Source organism: Numida meleagris, chromosome 6, assembly GCF_002078875.1.
Source record: "Numida meleagris isolate 19003 breed g44 Domestic line chromosome 6, NumMel1.0, whole genome shotgun sequence".
NCBI classification, from domain to species: Eukaryota; Metazoa; Chordata; class Aves; order Galliformes; family Numididae; genus Numida; species Numida meleagris.
In genome coordinates this window covers 23,397,542-23,420,435 of record NC_034414.1, presented here as the reverse complement: position 1 = coordinate 23,420,435, position 22,894 = coordinate 23,397,542, and the positions used below count along the sequence as shown (strand labels likewise).

Below are 22,894 nucleotides of genomic sequence, written 5' to 3'. Positions count from 1 at the left end.
GGAGAATGTATTATTTCTTGATAAAGTACTGAAGTCCTCACCCACTTTTAACTCCCACATGATTTCTGACACTGACTGATATATTTCTTGTGTCCATGAACTGTGAAATCGAATTGTGGAGTACTACATTGTGAACTTTGTAAAGAAAGAGCTGCTTTCTCTTTGGCTGAAAGAATTAACTGTAGCTCAGTGATGTCACCAGACTTTTCACTTCCACAGTGAGATTGTTAGCGTATGTAAAAGTGACTACATTTAGATAGAGAACTCAAGTCTGTAAGAAGTTTATCACTTTCAACTCTTTCTGGTTTCAGTGAGGAGTTAGTTCTGAAAACCTCCAAGTTAGCTATGTTACTTAAGTCTTCAACATTGTTGTGTTTGACAAGTTCTATTATTGTTTAATATTGTTAAGTAAAACCCATTTCTTAATTTTATACCCATCTAATTTCATCTAATCTGTTTTGGAATTTAATTTCTCCCAGGCAGTCTATTGCTGCTTGTTACATTATCCAAAAAAAATTTTTTTTTCTATTGGTTAAGAACATATACAGGAGTCATGAGTATAAATTACTCATGAATTATTTTTCTGGAACTTCAGATATGTACTGGAGTTGAGGTGAATGTTTTTTTTGTTTCTTTGAAGGTTTGTAACTGTGTAAGAAGTATATTGTAACACCGTACTTGTAGAAATGGAAAAAAAAAAAAGCTTCATTAATTTCAGTCATTATGGCATTTTCTGATTTCTGAGTGGTTAACCACAGTTGAGATATGTTAAATAATATTAAAATGCTAATATTTCTCAGTGTTCATTGGCACAGGTTTTCTTAAGCATTTTCAGTTGCACAGGGTAAATTTACCATTGTATCTTGGGTGTTGAATTCTCTTTTATTTTGCATTTTGAGTGTAATTTGTACAATGAAGTTGTTATTAGTTACTATTGTTTTACAGTAGGGATTAAATTCCACAATTAAAAGCTTAAAAACCTCTTGAGGCAGAAGTCTGCAAAAACATGATTAAAGACAACTCATTTTCCAGAAAGGTTCGTAAGCTAAAATCAAGATACCACTGTGGATTAGCAAGCAACAGGAAAGAACAAGAGCAGGAAAATGACTGAAACCACAGAAGAGCATGGTTAATTCTTACGTTCTAAACCGGATAGAGCTATAAATGCCATTCTTGGTAAAAGTGAATAGAAGTTATTCAATTGGCAGGGTTTCATTTGCACAGAAAAAAAAAAGATATATCTATATATTCTAAAATCGACTTTAGCACTGTAGCCTCTTGCACAGTAATGAATGTCACCTATTTCTTTGGTACTTAATTTGGTAGCATTGATGACATTTTAAAGTAAAAGTAGGGGCAAAGGGAAAAAGCCCTATAGCCCCGTGTGCTTTATGTTCAGATACCAAATGTGAGCTGTATCTGCATGATTGAATGCACATGAGATTTGTTTGTGAAGTAATCATTTATTATGCAAACACTAGGACTTAATTATATCAAATTTTATTAAATATGTACACGTTATTACTATTTAAAAGAACCAGTATCATTCTCAGATCTGCAAACTTCTCTCTAGCTTTGAGAGCTGCGGCAGAGCCTGTATTAATGCTAGTTTGAAAGCTGTAAGCTAATGCAGTGTCACTGTGAATGACACAGCACCACCCTTGGAGGCAAAACTTCATCAGCTGTATTCTTTAGTTACAATACAATCAAAAAAAATCTTTCACAACAATAACATATTTGTACATTGCTTAAATTTCCCAACTCTGTCCAACTTGTAGGATGGAAGCAAAGAATTCTGTCATGTTTAGGATTCTCAGATGCTGAAAAAGGGAATTCGTACCAGAAACATCTGATGGTAAAGGCCCTTTAGAGGCAGAGAGGGGGGCACAGGAAGCAAAGAGAAAGACGCGTCCATCTCCTCTGCTGGTTTTCAGCCAGGAGGTCTTAATATTTTTCTTGCTTAGGGTCCCATGGCCTCAATGAGGATAATGCTTCCTATCAGTGACCCCCCTTCCCATCACCTCTCCACTAAACTGGTAGGTCAGCTTCTTCTTGACCTTCTTGACCTCCCCTGTCTTGCCATAGTTTCTCAAAGCCCGTGCCATCTTCTGGTAGGTCATTTTCTTGCGATTGCCTTTCTGTATGCCCCAGCGATGTGCCAATGCTTCTTTGTGTTTGGAGGAGAACTGGAAAGTACCTTTTTCTTTATCTACCCACCAGATGCTGTCCTTCATGTCTCCACTGCGAAGAAGGTCCAGAAGGAACTGATACAGACGTATCTTTTTCTTGCTGCCTGCATGAGAGAAGAAAGGCATTAGTATTACTGTGTAGGGTCTGATGGAACAGGAGAACTTGTCATCATGTATTTCTTCAATTTGTTGCATTTATAACAGTAGGCAGTATTGCACTGTGAAGACATAAAGTGGATTGGTGTACCAGGAAGAAAAACGTGAGAATAAGAAATTCCAAAGATCTAACCTTTGTGATTATTTGAAGACAATTGAGAAACATAACTAGTTTTAAAACAATCTGAAGCTGATTGGGCTGCTATACAAGTACGGAGCCATTAGAGCTCAACCTTCTTAAAATTCAGTTCCTTAAGCTTCTTGTCTTGTTTTTCACATCTGTTAGAGGAAATTGGAGTAGAAATGGCAAAAACTGGGGAGAAGCCTTAATACACAAAACAAAAAGAAGAGGCAGGAGTACATGAAAAAATGGTATTTGAGATACAGACACAACTATGGTGACAAAAGATTCAGAAGACAGGAGAGTGCAAAGGAGTCAGGGAAAGAGAAGGTTTGGCAGTGGGATAAAATACTAGCACAATAATTCTATTTTTTATTCATTATTGTCATAGTAATGTAACAGCTGCTCATCAAAAAGCACCATGAAGTCTTTCTGTTTTCACTGACCTGTTTCACCATGCATGATTCCAGGCCCAGGGTCCACGCCATCAGTCTCCCCATCTGATACCTCCAGTGGTGGGCTCTGCCTCTCTATGTCCTCCTCATCAGAACTGGGCTGTGGTGGAGAGGAGTACTGTAGGCACATCCGGGGCAAATAGGAAACCTTTGAGAGAAAAGAGTAGCAGAGGGAGTAGGTAGTGATAGAGAGTAAGGCATCAAGAGAAAAAAGGAGATGTAATGGAGAGAGTTACAGAGAAAAAGAGGAGAAAGCAACAGGCATATGAGATTGTTTAGGGTAACAGTGGATGACTTTGTCAGTGGCATTAAAAATAATTACTGTGCAGCTAAAAAAATACTCCATATAACAGCAAACAACACATCTGCAGAGACACATCTTAAAAAAGTATTTACAAGAGGAAAGGAGAAACTATATTGTGAAAGAACTTTCCCATATGTTATATCCTATGCAAGTGATAGTGCCCTCCTTCCCCCATACCTCCTGAGTACCTTCTCTTTCCAGTTTACATGCATTTCTTCTTGCTGATGATTGAGATAGCTGCATTTCTTAAATAGGAGAATCCTACTTAAGTAGGTTGGAAAAGTTGTACATAATAACAGGTTTCCCAATAGACTAAGAACTTTTTGTGTTTTGTTTTGTTTCTTTCTGGTTCAAGATAATATATTCCTATAACAGGCGTTCTGCCTAATACACTGGTAATTGCATGAACACTTTTTAAAAATGAACATTTAAACTCTCGCCTTCTGGATAAAAAGGCTCTATTGGTAATAATTGCTTTGAAAATACTTTCAGAGCTTCCAAAACACAGCCAGACTCCTGCTATGTAGTGATTATGTACCAAGATAGTTGAGTTTCTGATCCCTGTTGTCTATTCCATGTGAACAACCACTTTTGATATCAACTTTGTTTCTGCTTTTTGTATCTGCTCTTTCGTATTTGGCAAAGCTGAACAGTTTTGCCCCAGCATAGCCTCTTTGACTGTCCTTGGCTCTATTGTTCTATTCCTTTCTCAGATTTAGTAGCTTCTGACAACAATGAATGACTGTGGGACTGCATTTATCTCTGGAGCCAGGGTTACACATGCCTATCACCTTCTTGTCCTGAATTTCCCCCTTGAGGAGAGGAATAGCTTTACCACTGGGGATACATCATATTGGATTGTGTTCTCTTTTCCTAAGTGGCTATCTGAAAGTTCCCTGTTGATGGGGATTTCTCCTCTGCAGAGCTGGCAAGCTGGCTTCTGTGCTAGGGAATTCCCTTGCCCTTATATAGAGGTCTTTTCAGGAGCAGTATGGAATACACCACAGCTCTGCAAATTCTCAGTTGCAGTGTGGTTTGTTAGTGCTCATGATTAGTTGCCTTTAATTACTGCAGCTCCTTGCTGAAGAATAATAAATAGACCAGTCTGAGGGGCAGGGAGTAAGAACGCAATTTCTACATAAAAAGTAAAAAAACATCCCTCAAATCTAGCAGGAAATAAAATGTGGTTCTCATGAAATGAGCCAGATTGCTAACCCTGGGAGGTGAGCTCCTTTTGAATTACTCTTCCTTCCCTCCACCAAGGCACGACATTTTGAGTGTGATTCCCTCTCTACAAATTTAGGTGCTGAGGCACAGAGTGGGTGTTCATTTCATGAGTCAAACCGCCCACTCAATGTCAGGCTTGGGCAAGTGTTGCTTTTCAGATGAGTTTTGCACCAGTTTAAAATGTCCCAATAAGGAGTGTGCAAAGCGCTGGTTTCAAGGCAGAGCAGCTGGCGGTTAATGACTTGGCAGATTGGTTGGAGCCAAACACAGCAGGAAGGCCAGGATTGGGCAAGAGTGCGTGTAAGCTTCCTGTCAGATCCCCAAGAGCGAAACTTTAGCCCTCACCACAGAGTCACCTTCAGCCTTTTTACAGTTAAAAAAGCTGCAGTCTTGGGGGTAGCAAGGAAAGTAGAAACAATGTCATAGGGGAAGGGGAATGAGAAGGTGGGATGGTGTCTTAGAAGGGAGGAAGCAGAACCTGGTGCCTCTGCAAAGACAAAGGCTGTGGAAACCTAGAGTGTATTGGGGAGCAGTGGGAGTAGATTATGCTCGAGCTGGAGTGGGAAGGTGGGAACACACTGTGGAAGATGAATGGCATCTCACAAGCAAAGGAAGGTGCAGAGAATAATCTGAGCACTAAATTAAGTTTCCCCATGCTGTTTCTACTTTTCCTATCTGCTGTACATTTGCTTACACCCAGTTCAGCAGTGCCTCAGTGTAGGTGCCAAGAATGCTACACAGAGTTGCAGAGGACCTGCTATTGTGTTTGAAAAAGCCAACTTGTTAATGCAAATCTGGAGAGAGAAAACTGCTAGCTGCTTTCTGTATTCTGACATCCTCTCAGAGTCTGTGGCATCCAGTTGTAGTTTTCCTCCTTCTAAAGCTCTTCACAATTTTCGCAAAATCATAGAATTATGGAATCCTTAGAGCTGGAAGGGACCTTTAAAGGTCATTTAATCCAGCTCCCCTGCAATGGACAGGGACATGCACAGCTAAATCAGGTTGCTCAGGGCTTGATCCAACCTCACCTAGAGGTGTGATTGATACCCCATCCCTGGAGTCTTGAAAGACTCCAGGGATGGGGTATCAATCACACCTCTAGGCAACCTGTTCCAGTGCCTCACCACCCTCGCCGTATAAGACTTTTTCCTTATTTTCTATCCATTTCTTTCATTCTCCCTTCGGAGTAAATATTCTTTCCTTCGTTTATTATTTGATGAGACCATCTGTTTGAAGGCACTGTTTTCCAAAGATAGTTTGTGCTCTGAATTTTATTTGACAAAATAATGTTGTATCAACTGAAAATCAGAGAAATACAACGTCTGCTCTGAAATTAATGCTTTCTATTTTTTTTATGTTGGTCCACAACCTCAGAGATGGATGCTGGTGGTATGGCAGCAGCAGGTGAACCTTCCAGCCAATATTCTGTTACATTTTGTTGCTATACAACAGATGGCAGCAGAGGGGCAGTCTGACAAAATGGCGTCTGACATGGAAGTGCATCTGAAACAAAGGTGTGTTACTGAATTCCTCTATGTGCAAAAAATGGCACTGACTGACCTTTGTTGATGCTTGCTGAATGTTTATGTAGACTAAACAGTGGATGTGAGCATAGTGAGTCAGTGAATGGTGTATTTCAGCACTGGCAACAACAACAGTGAAAGTTGGACTGCACAGGCAACATTCTTCTAGCAATGACACAGTCATAGGAGCTGTTAAACAATGGTTCACCTCTGCTGATGCAGATTTTTATGAGCACAGCATGCAGGCTCCTGTTCATTGCTAGTGAAAATGCATAGCTAGTGGTGGTGACTATGTTGAAAAACAGTTTTTGTAGCTGAGAATTTGCTCTATCAAATAGAGTTATTGTAATTTCCATGGAAATAAATAGGAGGCATTACTTTCAGAGAGACCTAGATATCTTTGCATGTTTTTCCTTTATTTGCAAAATGTAGCTCTGCATGACAGCTGGGGCTGCAGTTAGTTAAGTGGAAAATTCATCTGAGGAATAAATTTTCCTTCCTGCTTCTATTTCCTTGGAAATGCCTTGAATAGTAGTAAATGTTGCCTAGGACTGTGGCTGAGATGCACCAAAGTCTGAACCTTAGAGCATGTTGAGTACCACTTGCATGAGCAACTGTAGGTTGAGGTAAAATAACAAAGATTCCCAGCTGGTTAGGAAGAGGAGGGTAGTGGTGGGCATCTATTAATATCTTCTCTCCCTTGGGGTAGAGAGAACGCAGTGCAGCAGAATTAATTATCTGACTGTACTCCTGAAACAAAAGATGACAACTGAGGAGAATGAAAATGGGTTAAACAAAAGTACCCTTTCTTGTTTTTTGGTGGTGCTTCCTAAGACATCTGTAACATGGCCAATTTTTATTCTTTGCCTTTGGTTGAATGTAATGGTTGTTACATGCTAGCAGTTGCACTGAGCAACTGAAATGACTTGAAGACTCCCAAAGGCTGATGTTCTATTATTTGTCCTAATTATTTGTAACTACATCTTAAATTCACTTCCTGATACTTTTTTTCTCAGTGATAAGTAAGAAGTTTGATGATTTTCACTAAGTCAGTTTCCTGTTGATCATGTTAACTTACTCAACTTTTAACTTGTTTTTAATTAATATGGTATTTACATATAATTGCAGTTTGCTTTGAACAAAAAAACAAACCCTAAAATAACAACTGTGTGCATTCAGTTTCTCTCACAAAATCTCAGTACTGGCATCGTTACATGCAGAAGGGTAATCAGCAAACAGTTCTTTCTCTGCTCTCATTCCTACCCTGTCTTGTATTGAGCATATTGTCTGTAGTTTGTCTGCCCTGGGAAACTCCTTGGCACAAGATAACGCAGCTTTCTGGCTGCTTCCAATAATGACATGGGGCATATTATTGTGGGATCAGAAGTTAAAAGTGGTCTCCATACCCGCTTTTGCTCTAATATCTTTGCAATACCGTGGAACTCGTTATAATTTCAGCTTTAGTGAGCATTTACTGGCACTGGTGACTGCTGTACTTTGGAGCACCCTTTTTTTCATGGGGAGATAATTGTGTAAAATCTGAGCAGAGGCAAGAAGGTGTGTTTTGGCTCATGATTTAGCTACTCTCAGATAAAAGCAATCTGGGAGAAGAACTCCTTGAGAGCAGCCCTGCTGAGAAGGACTTAGGGGCCCTGGTTGATGAAAAACTTAACATGTGCGAGCAGTGTGTGCTTGCAGCCTGGAAGGCCAATGGTATCCTGGGTTCCATTAGAAGATGGGTGGCCAGCAGCGAGAGGGAGGTGATTGTCCCCCTCTACTCTGCCCTTGTGAGGCCCCAGCTGGAGTACTGTGTCCAAGTCTGGGGCCCCCAGTGCAGGAAAGTTGTGGAGCTTTTGGAGAGGGTCCAGAGGAGGGCTGCAAACTCTCCTGTGAAGATGGGCTGAAGGAAGTGGTGGTGTTCAGCCTGGAAAAGAGAAGGCTGCAAGGAGACCTCATTGAGGCCTTCCAATATTTAAATATTTTGCGTTTGTAAACACAAGGGAAATCAACTTTATACATGGGTAGATAATGACAAGACAAGGGGGAATGGTTTTAAACTAAAGGAAAGGAGATTGAGATGAGATATTGGGGGATATTTAACTGAGAGAGTGTTGATGGGCTGGAACATGTTGCCCCGGGAGGTTGTGGATGCCCCATTCCTGGAAGTGTTTATGGCCAGGTTGGATGGGGCCCTGGGCAATCTGATCTAGTATCTGATCTAGTATCTGATCTAGTGGCAGGCAACCCTGCCTGTAGTGGGGGATTGGAACTTGATGATCAGTGAAATCCCTTCCAACCCAAGGCACTCTATGATTCTCTGAAAGCACAAGTAGGTTGGCCTCAGTGTATTTCACTATGGTAACATTACCAAAGACTTGTCTTTACTAGGATTTCTTGCAGCAGGTCATATAAATTTTCCAGGGTTGCTTGGAAATTTTTAAAACATTCCTACCACTTTGGAATTCAGAATACTGCCCAGGAGTCAAGGACAACTTTGCTATTACAGTGCACAGCTTTTCAGGCCCAGTTCCTCTGTAGAATTTCAAAACAGTTGATTTTCATTCCAAATTTTTTAAAAATCTGAAATTTCAATAACCTCCACAAAGTGCAATAATCTTTTTATGCACAGTTTGTGGAATGTGGTTTCTCATCATCCAAATAAAAAGAATGCTTAAACCACATTTGTCCTGAGAATGAAGAGTTTTATATCAAGTACTTGTGTGGTAAGAACTCATATAATTCATAAGCAATCTTTTTGGCATAAAATTGTGCATTCCTTGATGCGTAATTCTGTTCCTTGTCCTTAGCCATCATCATAATTCTGCATAAGGGTTGGTGACCATACCTGATGGTTGAGTCCAATATGTGTGGTTGGGATCGCAGAATCCAAGACATGCATTTGTTCAATCTCCATGTGTCTGTAGAGCTGCTGCAGCTGGGGAGGCTGTACACTCTGCAGTTCTGTAAAGTGGTTATCTCCGAACGTCTCAAACTCACTGTGCATGTGGTGTGGATGATATTCCCAGTAATGATCTAAAGAAAATAACAGCCTGTCTGTCATTACAAAAGTAATAAACATGGCATTTACATGTCTTTCATTGGTTCCTATTCCTGCCACTCTCCTTTCTGCCCATTCCATGCCATCCCTGTAAACCTGTCTTTCCTTGGTAATAATCTCTATAGATTTCTGTAAAATTTCTTTTCCTAATCTGCAAAATGCATATGGCTGGAAAGCAGTACTTATGCCTCTTTATGTAGGAGAGTAATCTTAGAAGGAGTGATGGATTTCGGTGAGAATGTAGCACAAGATGCAAAAGACATTAATGCTGGCACCTTTCTCAGGAAGAGACCCTAACAATCCTACGTTTTCATTCTCGAAAAATATACCAATTTACATATTGTCAGACTGTAGTTACAGTTTTCCTCATGTCATGGAAATGAGCAGATGAAAATTCTTTATCTACTAGCAAAAAAATTGCAGGAATGCTACACACAAGGCACAGAACTTTGCAGCATATTTCTGTAATCTGTTTCTTAATTTATTTACTTTTGAAATCAGATTAATTTCCATACAATTCTCAATTTTAGATCACTGTTCAATATAAACTCTCCAAAACTCACATAATTTCATTTTTGCTGCTTCAAATTTAAAAGCTGCTAGAGGAAATTTGAATCATTGCGAGCTGTATTTCTCTCACATACAGTAGCTGCAGTCATAATTATGTAAATATTTATGCGTACTCTTGTTTAAAATCAAAGTCAGCGTCATGTCCTCTGCTCTCACTAAGCTTGGATCTAGTCCTCCAGACTTCAACTTTTCATACATCATTCTATGCACTGCCAAAATTTCTTTATAATTTCCTGTAACACTTCTATTTTATATCTTACTATTCCAAGTTTTCTTCTTTTGTATTATCATAAACAATTTCTTCCCTACCCTTCACATGTTTTTAAGTTGTTAGTATGTACCCTTACAGTCTACTCCTAATGATCACTTTGCCCCAGCTGCATGTATTTAGTGCTCAATCTTTCAGTATAAATCAGTATATTCAGCTCCTTAATTATACTTCTGCATTTCTCTGAACTCCCTCCCGTCTCTTGACAATGTTCTGAATGTGACAGACAGAACTAAATATGTTGTTCCAAGTGTAGCTGTATTGAAGTAATAGAGAGGAGCAATCTGCAATACGGTGTTATTGTGTATGACATTATCTAACGTGCTATGAATATTGTTTTCTCAGTATCAGCCTTGTTCTTTTTCTCAGCATCTAACTCCTCATCCTTCTCCATTTGTGTTTCAAGCAATTAAGTCTAGTCTCACTGGGGATTTGAAAATGGGGATAGTGACTTTGAATGTGGCTTCCTTTAGAGGGAGCCCAGTGATATGTTTATTACAAATATAATTGTACTTGATTAGTTGTAGCTTGTAGCTGCCTATATGGTTCAGGCCTGTATTTGGAGGCTCTAGCAGACCATTTACTACACTAGTGATTACTTTCTTAGTTCTTCCTACTGCTCTGAATTATGTATGAACCATGTGCAAACCAAACTTCACATTTAAGGAATGGAAATCTGCTCATAAAAGTACGTGGGGAGCTGCTGTATTACTTTACTTTATAATTTCTTTGCTTTGTTGTATAGCATTTTCCATGGGCTAAATATGATTTTCTAGCCCAAAGTTTTAATGCATATGTATTAAATAGCAATTCTTCATAGCTTAGTGTTAGAGACAAATTTTGTTTTCTCTTGTAAAAGGGATTTTATGGATGTAACGTACTCAGGTACTTGTTACATTCAAATCTGTCTGGGGAATGGCAGAGCATGTGAGTATGACTACACAGGTTACCTAAGGTAGTGTCCTGGTAGGAGGGTTTGGACACTTTCAGTCTGAAACTTATTAGTTTATTTGGAAGTCTGAGCCATACTAACTCATGCTTTTACTTAGTTAATTTACTGAAGAGTTCTTTACTTAGAGCCAACCATGGAGGCCCATCTACCACTGGCAACTCATATGATAAATTGTTGTGAATATATTGCATGGCTAATCTGTGCTGTTGTTCCTTAGAGTGATTTCACTCTGCTCCTTGTGCAGAAGCTCTTCTGTCAGATGTCAGTGTATCTTCTCAAAGATCCCTTGTCTTTGAATATCTACTGCAGCAAAGGAGGTCAGTTAATAATCATAAGAATGACAAAGCCTAGGCAGAACTCTGTGAGGATGTCAACAGTACATCTTCAGCTGTCTTACTTTTAGTAGCTATGGTAGTCAAGAGTCAAGACAGTATGTTTCCAGCATGCATTGCCATGAGTATTTACTTGTGCATGCTCCAGGTAGTCTACTTCTGATTCTTCTTAAACATTTTTAACAACAGTGATGTTTTTGTACTTCAAGATACTTCTTAATATGCTGAAGCTTATAATAAGCTTATAACAAGGTTCCTGATGCCTCCAGAACTGTTCTATACTCTTTCTTGGCAAATAAATTAATCTGTAGAATATTATTTATGCATGTTCATGTTAATTACTCATTACTGAATTCCTTTTTTGTTGAATTATGAGCTGTTGTAAAAAATACTATTATGAGGACTTATCAGTGACTGCATAATACTAACGTGTTACAAAATAAGTCTATGTCAGAAATTACTTCAACATATTAAAATTGTGACTGGAGAAAAATCCTTGTATCTTTCTAAGTTATTGACAGTTTCACAGTGATACTTAGGAAAAAGATAGTGTTTTAGTTGCACTGAAAATGAAATTCCAAATTCTGTGTCCTCAGAATCCTCTGCAGTTAACCTTCTTGGCTGAGCTATTGCACATTAAAAAAAAAAGAAAAAAAAATTCTAAGTATCTGCATCTGCAGGTATTAGAGTTATTTCTTTCCATATTCTTGCTACTGTTATGTTAACAGTGCATAGTAATTCTTTTCCCAAAAAAATTAAAGTGGAGAGAAGAAAAAATAAAGGAGAAAAAGATTCTAGAAATGGAAAGTGTCTATAATTTTGGTCAAGGAAAATGTCATTAAAAGCCAAGCAATAGCTACACCATGGAGTCATTATGAGAAATTTCTTGTGAAGTGAAAGAGGATGTGAAAAAAATTCTCTCTTATAGAGACATGGAGATGGTGTTTGTTTTGGTGCTGTATGTAGTGAAAGGTTAGAGGAAGGACAGTCATGAGTTCTAAACTCCCTCCCATGGCACAAGGGATGTTAGACTGTTGGGAAGCAATAGTGGACCTAACAGCATTGTGCTAATATTCTCCATGGAGAGAGAGTCTTAATCTGAAAATGAGAAACATAACTGTACTTTCTTGGTCATCGTTTGCCCAATGTAGATTGCTTTACTTCTGTTTTAATAAACAAATGACATCAGAACCAGGAGCTAAAATATGAAATAGGCTTAGGAAAAGTATTTATTCTGGAGTAACAAGATAAATTTGCATAATGCAGTGCAAAACTATGCAAGAAATTCCTGAGCCAGCTCTTGAACAGGAAATGCAACCGCTCCGTCAGCACAGCACTTTGCCTCATCTAAGACGATGACTCCTGACATGGCTGCGCTTACGAGTCTGAGCTAGTGTCTGAGTGGTTCTGCCCTGTGCTGCACAGGTACTACATCTGGCAGAGGATTCCTTACACACTACCACATTGTACAGCTTAGATGTTCCCATTGTGTTTCACTTGTCTGAAAAAAAACAAACCAAGAAAAAACCCATAGAAGAAATGAGAAAAATATTGAAGGACACTGCAAAATGTCTTGATTCACTACAGGACTGCTCTGTGTTGAGTGAAATGCTATATTCCTGAGCAACGTAGCAGTATTATCTCTAATAACAACAGAATCACATTAACTCTCACTTTAAAACTGACAACCTTCATTATTTTAATAATGTCAGATGTTTGAAAATCCCTGAGTCAGACTCAGGAAGTCATGAGAATGACTTTAAAACTATGAGGGGATTTTTAAATGAAGTTTGGAGTTCTATCTATTTTCCTTATAGTATTTATGGCTAAGGTTCACGTTTGGACTTTCCTCTGCTTCTACATTGGCTGAAATTGTAACAAAATCAAAGCAGAGTTTCTTATGTGATCATATTACTCCAGCAGGTGGGAAGAAAATAAAATTCCAGCCCACAAAAACTGGTAAGTTCCATTGAGACTAGCAACAAGATGAACAATGGTCAACATTCAGCTTCAAACATAAGGTGATTTTTGTTAAAGCATTGCTGTTTAGTGATAATTTTGAGACAAATCTGCAATTCCTAAGATTGCATTAGTGTTACAAAATATGCTACGTTACATTTACAGACTCACTAGTGTACAGTCTCAGGACAGAGTGATGGTCTAATACATGATCACTCAAAGTAGTTTCTGCCCTTTATGAAGGTATGTGCTTATAGTATTTACAAAATAATTAAACTACAGTATGCAAAATAAATTCAGACAGTACGTATTATGATCCAATATATGGATTTTCTATGGTGTGTTTTTGCATGTTAAATTTAGTGTTCACTTACTGGCAATGATCCCTTGCCTATTAAGTTAGGGACACACTGCTTTGTGCACTTTGCTACCTACTCAAGTAAACATGGAGTAAGGGCTGTCTTTAGCATTATCTTCTAGAATCGTATCCGTAGTGCATGTAGCACAGATTTACAGTTTAACTCATTGCAATATCTCCGCCACAAAAATAATTTGCTACCAGTGAGAGAAGTAGTCTGATGCTTGAACAAGACTTTCTATTTAGTTTCTATTTTGTTAGCAGTCCTACATCAGCACAGTCAGAATAATTATTTTGTCTTGTAGTATCTATTTATTGTATCTGGCACTAGACCTGCAAAACTGTATTGCATGTATTCTCAGTGATCTCACTGTACCCCAAGCTGAACTCCTTTTCCACAATTCTGTCCTATTTCTTATTTTTTCTTGTCTAGTCATGTTCTCACCTCTTCTACTTCACCATTATCATGGCAGCACCTTATTTATTCATCTTCCCCATAATTTGTCAGCCATTGCACTTTTACCCACATTGTTCTGAACATTTAGTAGTTGGTAATGTCCCTGCACTTCTACATGGCTTTTCTCAAGACCCATTACTTATGTTAACAGAACAAGAGCTAAAAATTTGGCTTTTCACTTTGTGTATTTCATTCCCTCTGGATGCACTGTTGTTCATTGCTCTCTTAGATGGTGACTAATTCAGGAGAGCATTTGACATGTTAGGTATTTGGACATAACCAACTATGCTGCAAGTGCTTTCCAATGAAATGAATGGAATGAAATGTTCGGGCTGGGATAAAGTTGCCTCTTCCATACAGGAAGTATGGAAGTTATTTAACTCCATGCAGGAGTTAAAACGTTAAATAGTATGGCTTTTTGGAGTCTTTTTGAAAAGTAAGGGTACTACTTAGGCCATAACCCACAAAGATGACTTTGTGTTTTTGTAGTATTCATCATGACAAGTAAAATTATGTTAATGATCTGAGCAGTGTAGCTTAGGAACAGCCTTCCAGCAGAAAACCTGGGCAGTAAAACAGGTGGAACAATAAGACTATGAAAGATAAAGAGGTTTGTTGCTTGATGTAACCTATATTTAATGACAGAAATGTCCTTTCCCAGTGCTTTCTCCTACATGGCATCTTTTATATTTATTGTTTAATTATCACAATTGCCTTTTGAGATAATAAAAGTTACCCTCATGTTATGAATGTGTAAATAGGTTCAGTTTGTACTGTAAAAACCCTGAATTTCCATGTGGAATTTCCTAGGTTTGATGAACATTACTTCACTGAGGCCACGAGATAACATAAAAAAAATGAATTCTTTGTCTCTAGGTCTTGAGAATATCATTCGTCTTGTTTGTCTTTCCTGAATACAATGTAGAGAACAAATTTAGGTAGGAATCTTTTTCACTTTAATGCCCTCTTCTGTAATTTGCTATCCCTTCAGGTAATTTCTGTCACCACAGATAAAATAGTGCTATGCTGTGAAATTGTCAGATGCCTTAAATTATGTAGTGATGGGTCTATTACTATATCAATAGGAGTCTCTTAGGGAAATTCCAGGTTCTGAAGGGACTGCCACAAGTGATACAGAAAAACGGTGCTTTTCCTTCTTGAGTCAATATTGACCCTGATATTTCCAGGGGGGTGTTGTCAGACCATTGTATTGCACAGTAGACAAAAGTCACAAAGCAGGACTCTCCCCTCTGCATTGATTTACAGTCCAGTCCCCGCGAGATTTGAAAATACGGAAGATGCCAAAGCTTTGAAATTGTGTTTATAATAATAACAACAATTTGTTTTACTTTTAGCTAGGTTTATGTCCAAACAGCAACAAGGAAGTTTTACGTAGATTTAGAGAGAGGAAGTACTTGAGTGTACTGGAGGAAGAGTGAAAGTTGAAGCTAGGTGTGGCAGCATGCAAAAGAGATCAAAAGAAAGAGAAATATATGGAACTGGAAAAGGCCAAATGCCGGAGAAACAGAATAAGAGTAAAGGCACAGAGTATTTAAGAACTAATTCAAAAAGGAATTGGAGATGGGAATACAAGGAGAGTAGTACAGTACTGCAAATTCATGTCCTCTGAGTTCTGAAACAAGCAGAGTGGTTTTGATCTGCAAAGGAAATTAAAAATGCCCTGAAGATAACGAAGAATAGAAATCGTGAGGTCCCACCTTCCTGGCAATACACTGAATGTCCTGGAAGCACCTTGCATCATTTAGTGCTTTTTAAATTCTCTTTCAGAGAAATCAGTGTTGCAATTGCTGGGTTGGAGCAGTGCTGTTAAGCAGAATAGCATATTGTTGTTTCAGAGCTAAAATTATCTGCCTGTAACATTATAGATCACAGTAGCTTGTTTGTTCTTTTCCTGAACATCCTAAAATCTTTTTCCAGTGGTATACCATGAGACTTTATGCTCTAAGGAGATATTTTTTAACTTACCACCATGACTCTCTCCATCACTGTTGAGATATTGGTAATAGTCATGGGGCTGTCGGTAGAGGTCTGACTCATAGGACACCATATCTTCAGAGGGCTGTAAAGTGAAGAGGAATTTTTAGAACTGTAAGCTTAGATGAATTCCTTCAAAATTATAAATTATTCATATCTGTTAGTGAAGAGAAGATGCCAACACTTTTTATATTGCCTAGAGAAAGAAGGGGGAGGCTTCAAGTTCTTATTAAAGCAGCAGAAGTAAAATGCTTGACACCAAATAATGTTCTGCAAGAAAAAAATAAAAGGAAAAAAACAAAGAGAAATCCATATCCTTAGACATGGTGAGAGTTTTCTGCTGTCTGTATAACATAACTTTATATGTGGTATTGCACAAGTTCTTTATATCCCACCCTCGAACCTTCTGTCCAGTTAACCCTGGACATGAGGCCCAATCCAAGATACCACCTCACCAGCACAGCAGGGAAACATTTTCTTTCATAGCAACAAGTGTTTCTTCTTCTTCCTCCTGTACACAACAGAGAAAGAAGAAACTTGCCTTGCCTAAGCACGTTATTCTGGGTGTTTTTAAGCAGGTCTTACTAAATTGTGACAATTTGTAGGAGTGTAATTATGTCAACAAAGGGCAGAAAAATGTTTTTAGCAAGGCAGTGACCAGTAAAGTTCATGACAATAATTTCTTCCAATCTGAAAAAATTCCTATGATGTCAACACCAAAGTAGAAATGAAAAAACCTTCTTGCTATTTGCTCTCAAAGGAGATTATTTCTGAGAGGTACTAATAGAACCATTTTTCTTCTGTTAATGCCTTTAGCATAACTAACTTTAAAGAAAAAGACAAATATTTAAAATAAATAATAATAATAAATAATAACTGGTAGAAATATATGTGCATATGTTTACATGCTCATATATTCACCAGTCTTTTGTAAGCTTAGGCTATGGTGACAGCATGCTAAAAATGCAGGTGAGGCTTCTCTTTTTTAGTCCCTTAGATTGCTCGTGAAGAAGAACCCTATGACAGTAGATGCCATTAAGATCCAAATAGAGGTCGTAGATAAGCAGCTGACAAAAGGAAAAGATTTCCTTTTGGAGAAAACTAGATCAGAGTTGCCATTGCTCATTAACTCTTGTCTTTAATTCTTCTATCTGTCAATTCATTCCGTTGGAAATTTGGTATTAAAAATTTGTCCATTTTCTAAGAATTTAATTTTTATGATGATACTGAAGAAAGCAGATCAAGAAAAAGATGGACTTATTCCCAGAGGATTAAGATGTTAGAACACAAAAGGATAGAAAATAATTTTAGAAAGTACCTTGGACCTTCTTATATCCTTAATGGCTGCTGTGTGTTTTATCAGTGTATCGTATTAGAATCTGGCAGTAAAATGGCCTAAAACATCATGGCTTCCAGAATATACACATTACCTGGGCATCAGTCCGAGGGAATACTCAAAGCCTCAGGAGCAAATCCATTGCCTACCTGTCAGCTACCCAAGTAATCTATGATGGTAAATGGCTGATCTGAGGAAATGTTGAGAAAATTATAACCTCCAATAGACAATCTAAGGAAATACTAAAGAAAGGGAATAAATTATCATTTACTAGTACCACAGCAGGGATACCATTGAAGAAACTCCTCTTATTTCAGGTCTCTAGAAGTATTAGGTCCAGTCTCCCTTTCCAAATCAGTATGATTCCAATAAAATTGCCTTTTGTCTACACGGAGATTTAATGAAAAGGGTAACCCATTTTTTTATTTCAGAGGGGTGATCAAAGGAGATAGACAGCACACATGACTTCTCTCTGATGCTTCTGTTTTTACTATGCATATTTTCTTTGTGTTCTCTCTAACCGTGACTGATTATATGCATTCAGCCATTCTGATTCCTTACACCTGTGGTGTACTATGATCTCTTCAAAGGAAAAGCAATGAGGCTTTGTTTTGCTTTCTTTACAGACCAAACAGGAGGATGAAGTTCTAAATGGAATTTCATGTCTTCTTTATCTGCGTAAATTAATTCACCCTACTACTGCATTTCCATAAATGTATGCTTTCTGTTAAAATATGTGTAGCCTGAGGAAAGTCACTATGAAGTTTCTGCCTTTATGGGATATCATCCTTCATATTCAGAAATGATCATTTGTCATAATTCAGAGGAAAACACTTTTATATTCTGTGAACAGAGAGACCTCAACATCCAGATGGAAAACGTGTATCATGCTCCTTGGAAGAAATGGAGGTTAAAAAAAAATCATACAAGAGTATATCATGTGGAAAAAAGAAACTTGTTTCCTTTCATTTCTAATATGATAAACTGTCTGAAATTATACAAATTTCCCATATCTAAATGCATCAAAAGTTGTAACTCTGATAGTAAATAAATTTCCAAGTAAATCTGTGTGTAGTCAATTAAGCTTTCTTTGCTATGTATAGAATTTCTACTGCTACAACAAAAACTTTATCAGTCGCACTTTTACGGGGCAAACAGCAGTCTAAAAGAATATAAATGATACAAATATTAGACATGGAAAAGAATAATTGACTTGCCTAGTTGCATTCTTCCTTAGCTGTCTCTTCTTCCCTAAGATTTTCCAAACTCTTGCATTTCAGTCCAATATATTCTGTATCAGCCAATAGTCTCTCACAGACTGAAAGCTGAGAATGAAGTATTTCTACTGATCAAAAGCTTGTTTTACAAGTTCAGATGTATACAATGACCAGAGCTAAAGGAAGGTGTGTTAAATAGACTCTTAAAAAAAACAATTTCCCTAATATTTACAGATCTCATCGAGTGCAGAGTTGCAGATACTCAGCATCTTCAAAACAGTCTGCTTTTACACCAATCACTGTTTTTACGTATTCTGTGTTGAAAGTCTTGGACTTAAGTCTCTTTTGTATGAATTGTGGCAATTTTCTTCCTTGAAATTTTTTTCTGCTTAGTGGTCCACTGGATAAAATATGTATATGTTTATCCTTATTTATTTACACAACCTGGACCAATCCATCACCACAAAGGACCTGAAACCATTTTCCATCTTGGTGTCTGATCTTCAAGAGTACAGAAATTAATATGGAAGTATTTATGTTAAATACTTACTTAAGTTTGTGTATCATATTTTCCATGATTATCCTATGAAAATGTGGGATATTTTCCTCTATTCAATAGATAAACTATATCCAAGAACCTATTTTTAATCTCTCTCTGACTTTTCTTCTTTTAGGTTTTATTTAAAGCTTATTTTTCTCTAGTTGGAAAGAAGAGGTTTCACCCCATGCTACCTCTTGCACTAATCATTACCCACTTTGTCCTTCTCTGGAACCTCCCCACCCACACACATTTCACCATCTTACTTACTAATAGCACTTCCATGACACTGAACTGTTTTTTTTCACCAGACAAAAAGCAAAGAATGATTTATTTTACAATTAACTTTTTAACTGATTTCAATGGTCATTTGTTCTGTCAATTGTTTTCCTGTAAAACAGTGATTGAAAGCTTTGTTAGCAACTCCTAGCTGTGGCCTGAAGTTGATATCTCCTTTCCTGCATGCCCTGAAGTGCAGCATGTTATCTAAAACCATATTCCAACCTAAATAAAGGGGTCAGTAAACTATATTTTATCTGTCACAGACTTTGGTAAATTGAGAGTTCCTTCCATCTTCCTTCTCTGCTCTGGAAACTCAAGGCCACAAAATTTGTTGGAGAAAGTTCAGTTGGCATTGGTTAAGTGCGGTACAGGAGACTCAACTGAATAACAATCTGAAAATTGTTATTCACTGAGACCTTGTCAGATGATTCCAGGTGATCATAAATTCACTGAATGCTTTCTTTGTTATTCCAACATAACTATTCACTGGCATGTGATTCAGAAATACTCTACATGGTTTCCAATGATGTGCTGCTGGAACAAGTTTTAAGGCCAAGATTAACCGTATTTCCTTGGAAAAAAAATTACAGTATAACTATTTTAGAAAAGATGAGTAAAAATGCTAACGTGATCGCTCATTGGGCCAGCCAGACCACTTACCAGACCACTAGGGCGAAGCAGTTTTGTGGAATAGCAAGATTCGGAGGGGCTTTTTCACTCTAAAACCTTCATTCAGAGCTGTGATCTCTACAGGTGACTACTTAGGGATTCGCACAGAAATAGGTCCCACTTGGAAGGCTTGGGTCCACTTTGCAGAACTCTGCCATACAAAGATTCATAGTCTTTGGAGAAAGACGTGTACTCCTAAACCATTTGAGTGGCGTTTTCCAAAGGAGGGTTACAAGTTTCCTAGCAGAGCTGAGAGGAAGGCAGTTATTGACCCACCCTCAACTGAAAGGGGAGGGGCAGAGGAGAAAAATGTTGCTTCACAGGAACCTCTGTGTAGAAACAGGGTTATGTCTCTTCTCAGAAAAAGTCCCAAGAGGCACAGACATTTATAATGATGCCATGCTTGGGCTGTAACTCACAGTGCTCAAAGTGCACTTGAAACAATTCTGAAAGTACAAAACACAAAAATATTCACTTTTGAATGCATTAATCACAAAAATAAGAAACAAATTACCCCACCAAGTGATCCTTTAAGATGTAATTGTATTTTTACTGCCTGTTGCTTCATTCACCTGACTTCAGCCTGAATATTAATTGCAACACAAATTAGAATATGAGCGAGACTATGTTAGATTTTTACTCACAGAATCACAGAATTGAAGGGGTTGGAAAGGACCTCAAGAGATGGCCGAGTCCAACCCCCCAAATTATTCAATGTATGAACTGGAATTCAGCACTTTAAAAAAGAGTACAGGAAAGTTGGCTTTGAGTGAATGCATAGACAGAAAATCAACAATAATAATAAAACTGAGATGCTGCTTGCTGGGGTAGTCGAGGACAAGGTTTGGGTGTTTTTGAAGGGGATTTTTGTTAAGCTCACCAAGTAACATATTGAGAAATCTATGCATTATTTTTTCATGCTCTCAATTTCTTTTTGGATACTTATGCTGACATATTTGCAAAAATTAAAAAAGAGTTTTAGAATCTTCTCACACTTTGGATAAATAGTGAATTTCAAGGTCACCACTGGTTAACTGCTAGCATAAACAATCTCCCAGATGTAAGAAGCAAGTATTTTTTCAATCAATATAGATTCCAGACAGAAAAGAAATTCAAATAACCGCTTTTCTGGAGATCTGAAGATAAGGAAATATGGTTTAACCTTCATTAGGTGGGACAACAGAAAAAGCAAACATGATGTGTGTTCTGTTAAAAGGACTCTTGGTTGGGCATTGTCTTTTTTTCACATATAGCAAGTGCTGTAAGTTATCTACCACATTAAAAAAAAAGCCAATTAAAACACCTTATCTGATTTATCTGATATTACTATAGCTTCTACAAACTTCATAAAGTCTTGTTAGGGCCTCTTTGACCTGTTTTGCTTAGAAGTGTCCCATTAAGGTTTGTTTCTCAGTGACAGGCTAGTGACATTACATTTTTAAAAACTAATCTTCAAACTCATGGCAGAATACATTACAACAGCACAACAATGCTTCAGAGTTAAAATAATAAAAAAGAGGAAAAAAAGATAGAACTAGCCTCCTTAACATACGGAAGAATATGAGTCTAACAGAAAATATTGAAAGGCCCAATTAAGGGCAGTGGAGTATTTTTCCTCCTTCACCAGTTACTTTTTTAGAACAAGTGAATTCAAGAAAATTCAGGTTCAAACGAAGGTGAAGATAGAGACTAAAACCACCATCATTAAAAAGAGCAGAGTCCAAAAACATACAGTACTTAAAATCAGTATTCAGCAACCTTAAGATTGGTAGAAAGTTAAATACATAAACTATATCGGTCTCCATATTATGAGAAATTACAACTCAAAGAAAGAGTCGGCCTAATATCACAAAGCTGGCACTTGTATTGACTTGCCGTATGCATATCGTACAAAACTAACATACATTTAATCTGTGAAAGCAAATGGAGATCAAGATCAGATATAAGCGTAGGGAGGAAACATTAATTTCCCATTCATTGTAATGTTGTCCCAAGCTTTATATATTGACCTGAACCCATTTTCCCAGCATTACAAATATAAGCCAAAAGAGGCCATTCTCAAATATTAAAATCTGGTTTACTTAGTCTTTTGCTACTGAACCCAATGATCCGCATTAGAAATAAAGCCCGTATACTCACAGGGGGAATGAGGGGAAATCCTTCCATTTTGCAAGCTTGCAACATTCAGCCAATTTCAGAGTGAATTTTTCTTAATTCAGTTTTCAAACATCCAGGATAACTGACTTGAAAAATCACATGAAACAAACAAAAACAATGAGGAGAAAAAAGAAAAAAAAAGAACAGAAGTGAGATCCTTGGACTCCGTGAAGTCCCTTTGCAGTGGTGGATCTCAGGATAGGAGAATAACCCTAACAAGTTTTCATAGTTTGCCCTAATAGGTTCTGAGGTGAACTTCTTTCCAAGTTGTATTTGAAGTTCCTGATTTTATCAAATGTCTGTAGAAGGGAGATAGCCCTTGAGTCTATCAGTGCGCTGTGACATCATCACAGCTTTTAGCCAGTTTGCATAAATCTCATTTCAGGGAGCTGTGGTGCTTTAACAGGAAGTCTGCCCCAAGCCAGATCTGCCATGGGCAGGTGCTTGCTGTATAATCAGCAACCCATCGCCTGGGCCTGCTACCAATAAACAAGCATATGGGTACAGTGTGCTGTGGAAGCCTGTGTACTTCCAGCTGTGGAGGAACCAAATGATGGTGCTGCTTCTGGTTTAATGATCATAGAGCCTGACAACTTCTGTGAGGATAGAGCAATGGCATAGACTTGCTTTATAATAGCCCTGTAATGAAATTAACAGAAAGGAAAGGAAAAAAAAAAGTATGAAGTTTCAAGTACATATTCTCAAATATTAAAATCTGTTGTTTATGTTAAATCTGGTTTTTAATATTAAAATATAATTTCCTACAAAACC

The 22,894-nt window shown here is 37.7% G+C and overlaps 1 protein-coding gene across 2 annotated transcripts; it reads right to left on the bottom strand.

Annotated features, from left to right (window-relative positions):
* SPI1 (Spi-1 proto-oncogene) lies at positions 864-22,554 on the bottom strand. 2 transcript variants are annotated; one of them, XM_021402819.1, is made up of 5 exons: positions 22,106-22,554; positions 15,916-16,009; positions 8,821-9,008; positions 2,913-3,069; positions 864-2,293 (listed from the first exon to the last, which is right to left on the bottom strand). In XM_021402819.1, the coding sequence occupies exons 1-5, from the start codon at positions 22,148-22,150 to the stop codon at positions 1,977-1,979; spliced, it is 801 nt and encodes a 266-aa protein (XP_021258494.1). In that variant the 5' UTR covers positions 22,151-22,554; the 3' UTR covers positions 864-1,976. The 2 variants fall into 2 exon arrangements, with proteins under 2 accessions (XP_021258494.1, XP_021258495.1); XM_021402820.1 differs by lacking the exon at positions 22,106-22,554 and adding an exon at positions 19,958-20,195.

Excerpts from the sequence above, each read along its gene's own strand:
- SPI1 (XM_021402819.1), bottom strand. The coding sequence starts at position 22,150 with ATGTTGCAAGCTTGCAAAATGGAAGGATTTCCCCTCATTCCCCCT. Across the intron at positions 16,010-22,105 it reads GATTTCCCCTCATTCCCCCT|CCCTCTGAAGATATGGTGTC; the intron begins GTGAGTATACGG and ends TTCACTTTACAG. Across the intron at positions 3,070-8,820 it reads ATATTGGACTCAACCATCAG|GTTTCCTATTTGCCCCGGAT; the intron begins GTATGGTCACCA and ends TTTCTCTCAAAG.